This window comes from Lepidochelys kempii, chromosome 6, assembly GCF_965140285.1.
Source record: "Lepidochelys kempii isolate rLepKem1 chromosome 6, rLepKem1.hap1, whole genome shotgun sequence".
Classification (NCBI taxonomy): Eukaryota; Metazoa; Chordata; order Testudines; family Cheloniidae; genus Lepidochelys; species Lepidochelys kempii.
In genome coordinates, this window is record NC_136385.1 from 31,507,377 (window position 1) to 31,523,542 (window position 16,166).

The 16,166-nt window shown below is 38.7% G+C and overlaps 1 protein-coding gene across 6 annotated transcripts in view; it reads left to right on the forward strand.

Annotated features, from left to right (window-relative positions):
• The window catches only part of PIK3C2A (phosphatidylinositol-4-phosphate 3-kinase catalytic subunit type 2 alpha), a 90,304-nt gene that overhangs the window by 17,372 nt on the left and 56,766 nt on the right, over positions 1 to 16,166 (forward strand). For all 6 annotated transcript variants that reach the window (XM_073347388.2, XM_073347387.2, XM_073347390.2 and 3 more), the window contains exons 3-4: positions 9,078 to 9,178; positions 12,082 to 12,239. In XM_073347388.2, the coding sequence (XP_073203489.1) occupies positions 9,078 to 9,178; positions 12,082 to 12,239 (259 nt within the window). The remainder of the gene's footprint in view (positions 1 to 9,077; positions 9,179 to 12,081; positions 12,240 to 16,166) is intronic.

Below are 16,166 nucleotides of genomic sequence, written 5' to 3' on the forward strand. Positions count from 1 at the left end.
ACCTTCCTCTTAAAGTTGATCTACCTGCCAAGGGAAAATATTGGGTGTTTTTATGATGTATAAAGTAGGCACAAGTTTTTTCCCCCAGAAAGTTTTTACTTTGCTATATCAGTGTGTCAAGTCTAATCTTCCTCTCCTCCTTTTTTTCCTTTTGGTTGGAGGATTTAGTGGATAGTTTTAATCAATTGACACTAAGGCTGTCAAGCAATTAACAAAATTAATCACGCAATTGAAAAATTGTGTGATGTTAAACAATAGAATACCATTTATATAAATATTTTGGGATGGTTTTCTACATTTTCAAATATATTGATTTCAATTATAACACAGAATACAAAGTGTACAGTGCTCACTTTATATTTTTATTATAATTGCACTGTAAAAATAAATTTTCAATTCAGTTAATACAAGTACTCTAGTGCAGTCTCTTTATCAAAAAAGTTGAACTTACAAATGTAGTTATGTACAAAAAATAACTGTTTTATTTTAAATGCAATGTAAAACTTGAGCCTACAAGTCCACTCAGTCCTACTTCTTGTGCAGCCAATCATTGAGAAACAAGTTTGTTTACATTTGCAGGAGATAATGCTGCCCACTTATTTACGAGAAAGTGAGAACAGAGGTTCGCATGGCACTGTTGTAGCTGGCGTTGCAAGATATTTACGTGCCAGATGCGCTAAAGATTCATATGTCCCTTCATGCTTCAACTACCATTCCAGAGGACCTGCTGATGATGGGTTGTGCTCAATAATCATCCAAATCAGTGCAGACCAATACATGTTCATTTTTATCATTTGAGTCAATTGTCACCAGCAGAAGGTTGATTTTCTTTTTTGGTGGTTTGGGTTCTGTAGTTTTTCCATCAGTGTGTTGCTTTTTCAAGACTTCTGAAAGCATGCTGCACACCCCGTCCCTCTCAGATTTTGGAAGGCACTTCAGATTCTTAAATCTTGGGTCGAGTGCTGTAGCTATCTTTAGAAATCTCGCATTGGTACCTTCTTTATTTTGTCAAATCTGCAACGAAAGTGTTCTTAAAACGAAAAATATTATCCGAGACTGATATAACATGAAATGTATGGAGAACGCATGTAAAACACAGAGCAGGAGACATACAGTTCTTCCCCAGGGAGTTCAGTCACAAATATAATGCATTATTTAACGAGCATCGTCAGCATGGAAGCATGACCTCTGGAATGGTGGCCGAAGCATGAAGGGGTATACGAATGTTTAGCATATCTGGCATTTAAATACCTTGCAGTGCTGGCTACAAAAGTGCCACGCAGAAGTCTATTCTCACTTTCAGGTAACGTTGTAAATAAGAAGCGGGCAGCATTCTCTCCTGTAAATGTAAACAAACTTGTTTCTCAATGATTGGCTGCACAAGAAGTAGGACTGAGTGGACTTGTAGGCTCTAAAGTTTTACATTGTTCTGTTTTTGAGTGCAGTTATCTACATTTTGTAAGTGGCACTTTCACGATAGAGATTGCACTGTTACTTGTATGAGGTGAATTGAGAGATACTATTTTTACAGTACAAATATTTGTAATAAAAAGTGAGCACTGTACACTTCGTATTCTGTTGTAATATAAATCAATATTTTCAAAAATGTAGAAAAACATCCAAAATAGTTAATTTCAATTGGTATTCTATTTAACAGTGCGATTAAAACTGCAATTAATTTTTGTGTTAATTGCATGAATTAACTGCGATGAATTAACAGCCCTAGTTACTACAGAAATGTTACCTTTGCTGAAACTACATTCCTTGGATAACAAACAATGTAACTAGCAGACATCTTTAAAGGTATATAGGATTTCTTGTTTTAAACTGCTAGGAATATGTAGCCTTGTGACAAGTTCTAAATCCTCGATGGGTGCTGTTAAAAATTACTTAAGAAATCAGTTCACAAGCCATTTACTATTTTCCAGTGTTGCTAGAACTTTAATCAATGACTCTTGGCACAAAGTGTCATGAATGCTGAGGCGAGGCAATTTAAAATACTGTTACATTGATTCATAATAATTCATGAAGATATACTATTCTTCCAGCAACTGGCAACACACGTTTGCCAAGTGTATATGCTTTATTTAGTTTATCTCCAGGAAAAACATATTAGCTTGGTGATTTGGACTTTCAAGTGTCTCTGTGAAAGTGCACTAAGTCAAAAACTGGTCATACAGTGGCATTATAAAAATCAGTGGTGTTGCCATCTGGGAGGATATTACAGAATTAGAAAGGGTCCAGAGAAGAGCAATGAGAATATATAAAAGTCATGCACCTTCGTAATCAAAGAGATTGAAAAGGCTAAGGTTGCTTACCTTGAGAAAGGACATGATGCAGATATACAAAATAATGAATGGTGTAGAGAACATAAATTGGAAGCTTTTGTTGTCCTTGCCCCGTCATAACATAAACAGACAGGTGGCAAATTCAAAACTGATGTTTTTTTCCCCACGTTGCGTAACTAGACTGTGGAACTCATTATCACAGGATGCTGAGACCAAGATCTTACCAAGATTTAGAAGGAATTAAATGTTAATAGGGACAAGAATGACCAAAGTTGTTCTTTAAATAAAAATATTGAAAGTGAGATGAAAAGATCATGCTGCAAGCCTTAACTATTTTATTAGGGATTATTACCTTTGGTAGGCAGATTATCTCCCATCTGCCTACTGTGGGGTTGTGCTTTCCATTGAAACAATCAGTGTTGGCCACTGTCAATCAGGGTACAGGACTAGATGGACCAAGGGGCTGATTTGGTTTGGAAATTACACCTTTTTAAGTGGCCAGATTAGCTTTCTTGAGCTGCTATCTCTCCAGAAAATAGTCTCACTATAGAATTCCTTATACTTGTCAAAAGAGGCAATAAAATCTCTAAAGACTTCAGCAGGAAATTTTTTTCTGCTACAATTCCCCCTTACAGTCTGCAAAGTCATATTTGTGGAAATTGTGACCACAGAAAAGGGATTTAGAGGATTTGACTGCTTTGAGAATTTTGCTTTGGTATTTCAGCTATTTGAATAACATCATACGCTATCTACACAACATCCAGACAGAACAAAGGTATGGATCTTCTGCTGGATCTCTAAAATACTTGTTGTAAAGTAAATAGATTTCTAAATTTGCTCCCTAAAATCTTCTAACCGTGCTCTTTGTAGAAAAAGAAATATTGACAAAGCAATAGTATAAAATGTTGGGTTTCAGAGTAGCAGCCGTGTTCGTATTTGCAAAAAGAAAAGGAGTACTTGTGGCACCTTGGAGACTAACAAATTTATTTGAGCATAAGCTTTCGTGAGCTACAGCTCACTTCATCGGATGCATTCAGTGGGGGGGGTGGGAGGGGAAAAAGGCTCGTCATACTTAATTTTCTATTAGTAATGTTCCTGGCATCTCAGTGAGCGTTTCCTGCTGTTCTGAGCTGGTTGTCATATATTTTGGAAGACTTTTTTTGCACCATAGTTCCCTGTATTGAGTAAGAGACTAGAGGTTTGAAAAGCTGATGTGTGAGGAGTAGAACGTCAATATAACTTTGTCTTGTGTAATTCTAAGCTTTGAGATCTGTGAACTCATTCTTCCTGTAGTCTGTGTTTAGAGAGGCAAACATAGTTTCCTTGTTTTTAACTTCTGTAGCCAACCCTTTAACAATGACAACATATCAGATGTCTTTCCCCAAAACATCAGGTTCATCATGGCCTTCAGCCACACTATTATGGCCTGCAATAAATCAATTGTACTTGTAAATTGGATCAATATTTTGATGTAAAACCTCCGAGGGGGAAAAAAAAAGAGAGACGCTATGGTGCTATAGGAAGTTTGACTCATTTTATTGAGTTTTCCTTCAGTCATTCCTAATACCTTGATTGAGTATTGGTTCAGTAATGTTGTGTTGGAGGAGCTGCCATCTTTTGGATGGTCCATAAAATGAATGTCTTGATTACTGGTGGTTATCAGCGATCCCATGAAACTTTTTCATAGGAACGGATTATTAACCCTAGTCAAACTTCAACTTGAGTGGCTACATTCTGCCTCCCTAAACATCCTCCTGCAGTTCCAGTGGGGTAAGATATTGTTTAGTTGGTCTTAAACAGTTGTATAATGTTACCCAAGTGGCAATGTTGTATCACAGGCGTACCTGTAGTTCATTATTGGAAGTGATCCCTGTGTCGACTGTACAGTACAGCTTGAATTGAAAGGTGTTGTCTAAATGTAAGATTACTTTTTTTTTTTGAAGACTCTTGGATTCTGGTTATCTTACTGGGTAGTGTTTTTCACAGAACAGTTCCTGCTCTTGGTACATTGCATGATGAAACACTTTTACTTCTAAAGCTATGCTGTGATATCCTTGAGTTAAATTCGTGTTTTTCCTGATTTGCAGTTTACGTGATATGAATTGAACCTTTATCATGGGTTTGCCTTCCTCTTTAGTATGCTAACTTCCTGTTTCCTTGTGCGTGATTTGGTATTGTGTGTTGCTGACTTGATCACCTAACTTCTTAAGAAGCTGTACTGGATTGCTGACAAATTTGAGTTACTTAGACATTACCTTGAAGTCTAGTCCCATTTAAAAAACTTAAAAGTAGTTGCAAGTGTGGCACATGTAACCAAGTCCACATTCCAGTTTTTGTGGGTTTACAGTCTTTATCCAATTTCCTTAAGTTTTACATAGGAACTGGGATTAGTAAAGTCCCAAACAGTGAAACGGACAATAATGCTATTAAATGCCAAAAATAAACTGCCTATTTTTGTTCAGTTTAGTCTGTAGCCTTTCAGCTAAATTAACTTTGTCACTAGTAACTATAGCTGGTTAAAACAAATTTGGCAGAAGTGATTTGTTTGTGGTCCCTTTTTAAGGTACAAGGCAAACTAAACCATTTGTAATAAAAAGATTTCCAAACTCAGTTTACAAAATAAACTGCTATAGGCTTGTTTACGTGACACAGCAACATGAGTTAGAGGGGTGTGAGTGCACAACACACTAGTGTGCTTAACAAATAACTAGCTTACGTAGACACTGCTATCATGAACTAAAAGATCCTTAGTGCATATTAACATAGTGCCACTTCATACGGATCAGTTAATGCACAGCACAGTTAGAAATTACACCCCTCTGGTACACGTCGTTGCACCATGTAGACAACCCTATGGCATGCAATTTTGAGAACTGTGTAAACTTTTTGGTCTAGACCAGGCAAATTTGGATCAGCATGTTTCTAGTCTGTATGTATGCTAAGTTGTTCATTTTAGTGCATTATGAATTCATATGCTCCCTTGGTCAGGATTTAATGAGCAGCTGTTACCAATTGAAGAATAGGTCAATTGGAAACGAGTTATTTAACTCAAGATGCAATATTTGAATATGAATAAATATGAAGTTGACTTGCTGAAGTACTGGCAACTATTGTTTCTACATGTATTACAAGGCTTTTCATAGCATTTTGAAACTTGAGTATGCAATGTGAATTACCTAACTTATGTTTTCAACTGAGCTGTACTATGTACAATGAGGACCTCTTCCTCTGCCAGCATAAACTGAACCCCAGACTGATATAATTAATCCAGACATGTTTACCCAATGCCGGGGATCCACTGGTTGTGTAGAGATGACTTTACCACGTGCCTTCCACATGAACAGGAAAAATAGGGTGTGGTTGAAGGAAAGAGGATGGTGCCGGGATACCCCCTTGCCACTCTTGGTTGCATTTCAGCCCTTTAGAGTTGTTGGCAGTCAGTGTAAGTTAGAGCAGCCCTTAAACTGTCCCATCATAGACCTGCAGCACGATCAAGGCAGTGTAAAGATTTATTTTAAGTTAGTTATGTGAATGCATGTATATCCTGACTTGCTTTTTGTACAGATCTGCCTCACCCCAGTCCTACTGGTTTAAAAACGGCTTAGAAAGGGCATAATCGATATAAGTAACTGGAGGCTAGCACACAAGACATATAGTAAAATAGTTGAAAGACTGGCATGTGCACACTTTTCCTCCTTTGCGAAAAGGTGACTGGATTGATGTTTGTAAATTTCACTGAGAAGCATTAATCATTACTTCCAGCACCAGTTTAGCTCCAATAGCAAAATACAAGTGTTCCTAAACTGCCTCATTCCTGACATGTGGGAGCCATCTCTGAGGGCCATTTAAATTTTGGTAATCTGAAGTTAACACTCGTGATGTGTGAGAACTGTAGACACACATCCACTTTGTATTGAATTGTGACTGTCAAGCACATTCCTATGTACTCTGTCTTTAAACAACCACCAGTTGGTAAGTTTGTCAAACCAAAGATCTAGCAGCAAAAAGGTCAAGTTACTGCTCCTAGTTCTTTTATTTGTTTTAACTAGTGTACAAGAGAACGATGCACTCTGCGCAACGGCTCCATATTTTGCGGTGTAGCAATTTTCAGCTAAAATTAATTGGAATTGGAATTTAAATATCTTGTAAAAAAGTATTAAAGGTAAAATGTGTCTAATCAAAACATCCCAAAAGGTAAAACTTTTCAAAGTAACTTCTGTGTTTAGCAACAGTATACCATGTCTGAAGTTTAAAGAAATACTTAAAAAAGAAAAAAAAACTACCCTAGATTTACCTTTCCAAAGCTTGAAACACATTTTAAAAAGACACACAAGTTCCCAGTCTGACTATATGAGTAACCCTTCCCTGCCCACCAGTCCAATGCATTACACAAGCCTCTTTCAAAAGGCATGCATTCTTACAGAATGTTCTGGGAAAAAGCAAATGTGCTCTGTCTGATCCTAAGTGTGAGAGTTCGTGAATTGAGTGGCCTTCCATTGTGTGCACTGTGCCCACAAATATAAATGGGGGCTGCTAGCTTGGGCGCTTCATGTGATTTCACCTGCCTTTACTATAGGAAGAGAGGCATTGTCTAAGGCATTAGTTCTCACTGTAAATGTTTATGGCCTGTCACAACCAAGTAAATAGTGTGGGTGTGGAGGCTTTGGGGTAGTTTTGGTTGGATCCTGCTCAGCACTCACCCCACAGTGGCACTCCTGTGTTGTGGGGCTGTCTGCTCTGGGCATTGCAACCTCCAGGATTGCAGCGCCATTCAGGTTTGTCCCTGCCCCCCGACTGGACCAAATTTGTGAGTGAAGTTGTGACCAGGCTCTTGGAGCTGGAGTGCCACTCACTCAAACTTGGCCTACCCAGACACCTGTCATGGTGGCTGGGCCAAACCGGAGTGGTGCTGGGACCCCAGAGGTTGCAGTTACGGATGTAAAAGGTTAACCAGTAAGCATTAGGCTTACTGTTAACCGACCTTAATTGGTAACACTGTGCACGCCGTCTGGAGCAGCCCCAGCCCTGGTGGCCCCATGCTGGCCAGAGAGACCTCGGCCGCACTGGAGCGGCCGAAGTTAACCGGTTAAACAATCTTTGAATCATTTAACTGGTTAACTCTTTAAACAATATTTAAGTCCCTAGTTGCAGTGCCTGGATCAAGGAGGCGAGCCCAGCCAGCCCTGTGGAACAGGAGCCACAGGAGCAGTCACGCAACCCTTTGAAACATTCTGGTGACGCAATTTGGGGTTCTGCCCAATGGGTTGAGAAACCGTGGTCTAAGGTACACAAGACTACAGTACCTTGTTAGGTGAAACTTCCAACTAGTCTTTGGGTTTAGTCCTTTGAATTTGGAGAATTGGGACTCCCTTCAAGAGATCTCGGACACAAATAATCCTCCTACTCCTGCAGATCTTATTGCTTGGTTGGGGAGTGGCTGAAAACATCATGGCATGGGAATTTTTATATATATATAAATAAATGAAAATTTGAGACCAATACCTTTGCCCTTACGCCCCCCACACTGCCAACAAATAAGGAAGAAAGTTTTGAAGTCTGAACTGCTGATGATTGCAGTCAACCATCATTCTTTATGGTCTGATTTCAGATGAGTCATTTGAACTTTTTTTCCTTCTGAGATCTGGTTTAATGGCACCTACAATCCCCTTTAACATAACTAGTTGCCCCCCCCCCCCCCCCCCCCGCTTCTCACTGTAATTCAAACCAGAAAGGATCCTAAAAAATAGAGTGTAGTAGTCTTGTTACCCTCCACATTGGATTCGGAAAATGCACTAACCTGGGGGAAAAACGTTTGAATGCATTGATATGCAACACAAAAGAAGTAGGACCAGTAATTGTAAGTGAAACAACAAATTCAAATTACCAATGCTTCCTTCAGAAAACCAAAACTTCTGGATGTTTGAGTTTTGAAATATCAAAAGTTGGCTTTACACACTCAATAACGTGAACAAAAATTCCTTACTATATAATAAACAGCATATTGCATTCACGGAAACATAGATGCTTACAGGCAATGCTTAAATACACTGATAACAGTAACCCAACAGATCAAAGGTGGCTAAACAGGGCCAGTCTGTTTATCTGTGGAAAGTAACATGCACAATTGAATGAAGAGCAAATACCAATTGTGCGTGCCTCTTCATAGTGGTTTTTTGCACTAAGTAGAATATTTTTCTGCTATGGCATGGCTATGTGACAAAACTGTGCTTTTAAATTGAAAGCTAATGCATGATTAAAATAACTGGTTCAAAAATGCTACAGTGACAGAAGGCTCTAAAGCTAAAATAATCCCAATAAAATGTGTCACTTCAACATAATCATATTTATACATAGACCTAATGTCCTGTCTTGGCATTCCCTTTCCCAATAAAATAGGACACAAAGTACAAGACTGACAATCTGTGCGCGCACCGGATATCTGCTACATTTACTTGGGAACTTAGTGCCACAGAGTTACTGTTTATATTCAAGATATATGACCGCTATCTAAGCCAGATTCCATGCTTGCATGAGTGTTCACTTTCCAGTTTGGTAATGTTGCAAAGAATCAATTCTGATGATTTAAATTGATACAAAACCACTTCAATCATAACTGAAATATTCATTTTCTTATTACATATGTATGCTAATATCTGTAAATTCACATTTCATGTAGCTGAAATATTGGTGGCAAACACTACATTGTTTTGAGGTTTTACTAGTGATCTGAAGGTTTATGGGAGTATGTTTTCAACCAGTTTAAAGTTTTGTTTTATCCTTTAACTATAGCAAGACAATGGGACCACTAGCCTGACAACAGAAAATGCACTTCTCCAAGATATTGAAGGGCAGAATCAAGAGCTGGCAGCTTTTTGTCAAGCAGTTACCAAGTAAGAAGTTACTGATTGCAAATTAATTCTCAGATAATTAAATGGTAATGTTTGCTGTCCTGGAAATAAATATCAAAGTTCAAATATCATGAACTTCCGGTAATGTTCACAGGACTAACCCTGCACACTTTGCTGCATTAGGCAAACTTCAGTATGCCTTTCTCCTCACATCAATCTGTTCTGTCCAACTCACATCCTTTCTTTCTTTGGCATTTATCTTAACATTTTAGAATGGTTTTCTGTTAAGCAGTAAATGTCTTCTGCATGACTTTCTTTTTGATCTACTGATATGACTGGCTGTATTCACTTCCTGTCTCTTCCTGTTCCCCATCACACATTTTTCTAGAGTACATGGTTCCCCCCTTCTTTGTCTCTTCCTTTTCTATTCCTTGCTTTCACATGGTTTTTCAATCTCTCCTCGAAGTTCTTCATTCTTACCCTCCCTTCTCTCCCTCCCAACAAGCCCTATCAAACTGTTCTCTACACTTGAAATGCATTCAGTCATTGTCCTTGTCCCCTGGCCCCATCTCCAGACACACAGGCTGCTGCCACCTCCTTCAGACAGGCATAAACTTCTTGGGGAAAGATGTCCTCAGCCTTTGCCCTCCCCGGGCAAGAGACATGAAATCCAGGCTGACTGCAATGATCAAACCTCAACTTGTTCTCTAATCTAGTCTCTCACCAGGGAGAATGCATTGTCTGTTGGAGTCTCTGCTTATTACTGGTATTGGAGAAAGAGGTAGCTGGGAGAAGGGGAGATGCTGCTCCCATTGAGCAGCATTAAGCAAGAACATAAATACGAGGACAGGGGTGGCCAGCCTGAGAAGGAGCCAGAATTTACCAATGTACATTGCCAAAGAGCCACAGTAATATGTTAGCAGTCCCCCAGCGTCTCCCACCCACCGGCAGCCCCACTGATCGGCAGTTTTGTGATGTGCAGGAGGCTCGGGGAAGGAGCGAGGGCACGGCAGGCTCAAGGGAGGGGGTGGGAAGGGGTGGAGTGGGGGCAGGGCCTGTGGCAGAGCCAGGGGTTGAGCAGTGAGCACCCCCCGGCACACTGGAAAGTTGGCATCTGTAGCTCCATCCCCAGAGTCGGTGCCTATACAAGGAGCCGCATGTGGCTGGCCACCCCTGACCTGGGAGAGGGGAGGGGGAGAGAGAGAGAGAGAGAGGAGGCAGTAAGGGAGGCTCTCTCCCCCCCCCACTTGCTTTTCTGCTTCCCCCTCAATCTTTCCTCTGACCAACTAAATGATTTACAGATAGGGTAGGGCAAGTCCTACGTGTTCTTGAACCATTTAAAGAAATGGAACCCTGAATATTTAAGATCCTTACAGTTTTATAGCTGTACTTCAATAGCAGTCTCTGTTCTAGTTTGTTTTTGTGGACTGGATACTGCATGACCTCAGAGTCTGTTTGCTTTAAAACTATACACAAGATCCTGAATATATTGTATTCTTTGTAGGGATGTGTTTGTGTCCGTGAAAGATGCATCCAATTAGCCAGCTAGTGTTGCTTTGAATACTTTGTTCACTCTGGTCACTCCATCTCTAAAGTGACAAAGCAGACACAGACAAGGTCGAGAGATGACAAAAATGACTAAAGGCATGGAATATTACTCTTCAGAGCAGGGACTGCTTTCTTTTGAATTTGGAAAGCACCAAGCATATTCTGGGTGCTATTAGAACAATAAGATTTTTCTGTATATTTAAATGCACTAAAAATTAGGAATATTTAGTTTAAAGGAAATTTAAGACCTAAAAGGTACAAAAAGTAATGAATGAGCAAGAGGTAGTCAGTTGGTGGTTATCATTTTCTCCTTCTTCAAATACAGAAAGGGGAGTACCCATGAAATAAAAAGGTAACTTCAAAACTGATGAAAGAGAACGCGTTTACACAACTCATAATTAACCTATGGAACTCACTGCTACAAGATACTGAGGCAAAATTTGAGTATTGGGTAGGAATAAGAATGTTTTAAAATCAGTTACAATTAAATATATCCGCTTCAAGACTTAAACCACTAACAGCTACCTACAGGCTGCCATGTAAGGAATTCCCTTTTTTCTCTGAAGCATTTGTTGGTCACTGTCAAGAGGTACAATACTTAGCTAGTTGGACCATTATAGACCAGTATAATTTCTCTGTTCCTAATGTCCTAGAACATTGCTGTAATGTCAGCAAAAAGGTAAAATGACTTTAAATATTGTGACTAATTTAATAGCATTGTTTGGTGGCTGCTTTTTACTGAAAATAAAAAGTTTACTTCTGAACAGATTTTCTAACAAATGGGGGGAAAAATTATATATACTCATCTCTCATTAGCGATTTGGTTTACAAAACTTAAACAAAATGAGCCCCCTTCTTCCTCAATTTTTTGCCCTTCACTTATCTCCTTTTCATTGCTTCTTTATTTAAATTTCAGTGTTTGAAATAATTGGATTTGAACAGTACACAACAGCAGTGCCCAAAGACTAAACATTTTAGAGTGCTTTGAGGACTTGTATTCCAAAAACTAATTTTTTGACTAATGAAAATTAGTTGTCTTATGCAGATGCTACAGTATAGTTTGCTCTCTCAAATTATATTGTAACTTAAAGTTAAACATGGAATTTCAGAACATCATGCAAATATCAAGATAATGGGTATCAATGAGCTTAACCTGTGAAAGTCATAGTCTCTTGCTCCAGCCTACACACTAATTTTAAAATAGTTGCTCATCTATTCGTTATGGGCAGTCTTGGCGCAGAGAGCAGACAAGCCAAATGTTTCTGTATCTACAGCTTGTTAAGAATGAAAAAGCATTTACAACTTTGGTACTACTTTCAGACAACTGCATTGCAGTGCATGACAGACAAGGGACTTATACATAGAATATTTCATAAACTAAAACTCTTTGTTTACAGATTGAGGACCAACTTTCCGTATACCAATCAACACACAAATCCAGGCTTTGTGCTGAGTCCAGTTATGCTGCAAAGAAATATAAGTAGGGAGAATGCCAGTATCAAGGTTTCTATAGAAATTGAAGGATTCCAACAGCCAGTAACATTTACATGTGATGGTAAGTATTTCCATTTTATAGTTCAGTTCTTTTTTGTAGTTCAGATTACTAATTTTTTTAATGAGTTGATTATTCCTTTGAATTCTAAATGACTTCTGGAAGTACCAGTACTAATAATTGTAAATATTGAGGTGACACACATTCTAAACCTTACTTTTTTGGTACTTACAGCCTTTTCATAGAAAATTTCTTTTGAACCAGATTTCTTTTGGACCTTTTTCAGCCTAGTTTGTGAATTTAAATTTTATTTTATTTTTTTTTTAAATCAAATGTATTTGAAAACACTGAAACAAAGCTATTCAGACTTCTCTCAAAGCTGTTTGAGGCGCTCTGTAGGTTCAGATAGACATCCTTGCATCATGTCATCTTCTGTTCACACTTCAAAAGTTATTTTTGCAATCATAAGAGCTAGAGACTTTGACTTAAATTAATTGCTTAGGTTTTGGAGCACATGATGGCAGTCATCAAAAAAGTATGGATTCAGCAAGCCACTTGCAAATCAGCCCAATTCAATCACAAATACTTCTCTGGGAATTAGGTTCTAACCTGCCTTGAAGAAGAAGGCAGAGGTTGTGTCCCTTTTGGGGACAAGACTGCACAATATATTATAACTCAGCAGTAAATGTGGGTACTGTTAACTTCCTTACCAAGGATTGCTAAAAAGTTAAGTGACAACTGCTGTTATCTGTCCTACCTGAACAAGCAGGAAATACTGAATGGCATGTGGAAGGAAAGATCTTTGACCTCTGGGCAGCTCAGGGAAAAGAGATTCTTAGGGCTAGTTATCTCATAAGAAAAAGGGTGTCACAGCACTCTCCTTGTGTTCTAGTCTGCAGTAGCTGAAACTGTAGATGCCTAGAATTTTTTTTGGATCCTTCACAAATGCCAAACTGGGCTGCTGTTGTCGCTGCTACATTAGACAACTCAAATGAGAACATATGGAACCTCAAATGCCTGTATTGGTTTCCACCAGCATTTGGATATTTTCACTGTGAATAATAAACTCTTCTGTGAGATATGAGAGATCAGGTACTTCCCTTGTACAGCGGGGTTTCCCAAACTTGGTTCACGGCTTGTTCAGGATAAGCCCCTGGCTGGCCATGAGTCGCTTAGCTTACCTGAGCGTCCACAGGTACGGCTGCTCACAGCTCCCAGTGGCTGCAGTTCACTGTTCCCAGCCAGTGGGAGCTGCAGGAAGTGGCGTAGGTGAAGGAACATGCTGGCCCTCCCTTCCTGCAGCTCCTGTTGGCTGGGAACAGCAAACCACTGCTGCTGGGAGCTGAGGGGCTCTGTGCCTGCAAATGCTTCAGGTAAACCAAACATCCTGGCCTGCTAGCGGCTTACCCTGATGGGCTGGGAGCCAAAGTCATAAGCCAAACCCTATATTTCAGGGGTTGACAAAAAGGGTTACAGTTTTTGCCATTTTTACCTATCCATGTAAGGGCGTTGGCTTATGAATGAATGGGTTAATGAACGAGTGTATATGGTAGTTGCTTAATTTTAGAGAAAGCAAGCAAAGCAGCATTTGCTGCTAATTCTTAACTTTTGCAGGAGAGTGTAATCAGATGTAGTATTCCAGAAGGTGACTCTATTATCAGTTGGAGACTGACCTCAGACCTCATGGGACAAGAGTCCTTTTTTCAAAGAAAACGTATGCCTCTTTTGAAGTAATTAAGCCTGAAGAGTAGCCCTGTCGGTATGACTACCCTCAAACTCCTTTTCAAAACATCCGGCTTTCTGGGATTCATTTAAATATCTAAAAATACTGAATTAATTTACAATAAAGTAGATAAGTTGCTGCTTTATCAGTCTTGCATAAAACAAATACATGCAAGTGTATGCTCTTTCTGATGATAGAAGTGGATAGAGCTGTCTTTGGGGGTGGAAAATTTTTTCCCATTATTAGTGTGCTAGGCAAGCATGGTAAGAAAGTAAATGTCATTCTTATGAAGATTAGGTGTATTAGAAGGGATTAAAACACAACTATAACAATATTTTTCCCTTTGGAGCTCCTGGGTGCGAGTTTATGGGCAGCAGGATTAAGGGGAGAAGGAGAACGATGTTACCAGCGTTGAAATAAGCAATACAAATTTCAGTGTTTGCATTGCTATAGTAATAGCAGGTATGTCATGTAAATTTTTTTAGTCATGCTGGTCAATTTAGGGTGGCATTATGCTATTATTCACAACTCTGAATGCATGAAATATTAATTTTTTTTTTTTCTCGCAAAGGGGTACCTCCGTTTTGGGTATGGATATCTTCAGTCTTAAATCTGTTGAAAATGATGGAAGTCCTTTAGCGTCTAAATAAATCTGTGTTTACAGTATATAGCTGTACTAAACCATTCAGAAACAATATTGTGTGCTCTCTTTGCTGGTTGCAGCAGCAGGTATATAACAAGCAGTGACCACAGTTAGTAAACAAGTAATGCTATGAGCTCAGTTCTGCAGTATTTGTACAGGAAAATCTCACCTAATAAATTCTTTCTTAGGTTCTGCATACTTTGTTTTAAAATGAGGTATTTAACAGGTAGAAATTTGATTTTAAAAATTGTTTACTTTTTTCATATAAGGCTCTGCTTAATATTTATTTTATCTTGTGGAACAAAAATACTTGTTTGACTCATGTTTAGACTGTCTTGCGCTAGCAAACTGTTTAGATACAAGTTGTCCCCTGTAAACTTTGCACTGCAATTAAAGCACAAAACAACCACCAAAAAACCCAAATTCATTTATTATTTTTGGAGCCTAAATTAACCTGTCAACATCTCTTTAAAACAGCTACAGCCATGCTACATTCTCCATTTTGAATGCAGGAAAAAAATCCAAATCTAAAAAACACAATCAGTTAAAGAGAACATTCCTTTAATATGTTAAAGAGGATATTGCAAAATATTCTAGTGAGATTTGTGCACTGAAAATATGTGGTGACTGGGTGGAGAGGTAAGAGGACATTCAAATGAGCTTTTTCTGCCAGATTGCCAAAGTTGGCATTGTCAGCAGTTTTATCAATATTTCTCTACATTTTTAGAAAATAAGGGCAGATAAAGAGCTGTGTGTTCAAGAATATTGGCTAACATGTAAACTTCCTGACTGACGGCAACGCTATTAACTGAAATCTAACGAATGGTAGAGCTGTTTCCTAAGGCCAGGCCTATGCTACAAACTTAAATCGGTAGGGCTATTGCACTCAGGTGTGAAAAATCCACATCCCTGAGCGACAGTTATACCAACATAACCCCCAGTATAGACAGCGCTGTGTCAATTGGAGAAGCTATCCCATTGTCATAGCACTGTCTTCACTAAAGAGCTACAGCGGCACAGATATATCAAGTGCGCTGTTGCAGCTTTAAGTGTAGACCTGCCCTTAGACTTCAGCAAGATGAGATTATCCAATTTTAAAGGACCATGTCTTAGGTCCAGTTTATATTTTTTGCTTACAGATTGTCTTATTTGAAACTCAGTATTAGCAATTCAACATGTGAAATAGATGATTATATTGCTGTCCGTAATATATGGTGTATATTAAAACTTAAATTTCTATACTAATTTTACAGATTTTTTTTGGCACACGTCAAAAAATTTTATGACCTGGAATTGAATTATGAAATTGTTGGTAGCTAACTAAGTGGTGGTCCAGCAAATGAGAATTTAAGATGGTGTGTTCAGCCAGTCCAGCTGTTTTATGATGTAAAGACTAGTAGCACTAGATAAGTGACTGGAAAAGGTTATTTTTTTAACCTCTATAATCTGGCATATCTACATATGTAGCTGGTATAATTCACAAACATGAGTTCTCCATTTTTTTAACTCTTCCTTCTTTCTATTGAGAGAGAAACTTTTTCCAAGGCAACCCTGGGATTACTTACATTTTTTTTCAAGGTCCTTATTAAACATAAACATATAATATACAAAAATGCCATCCAAA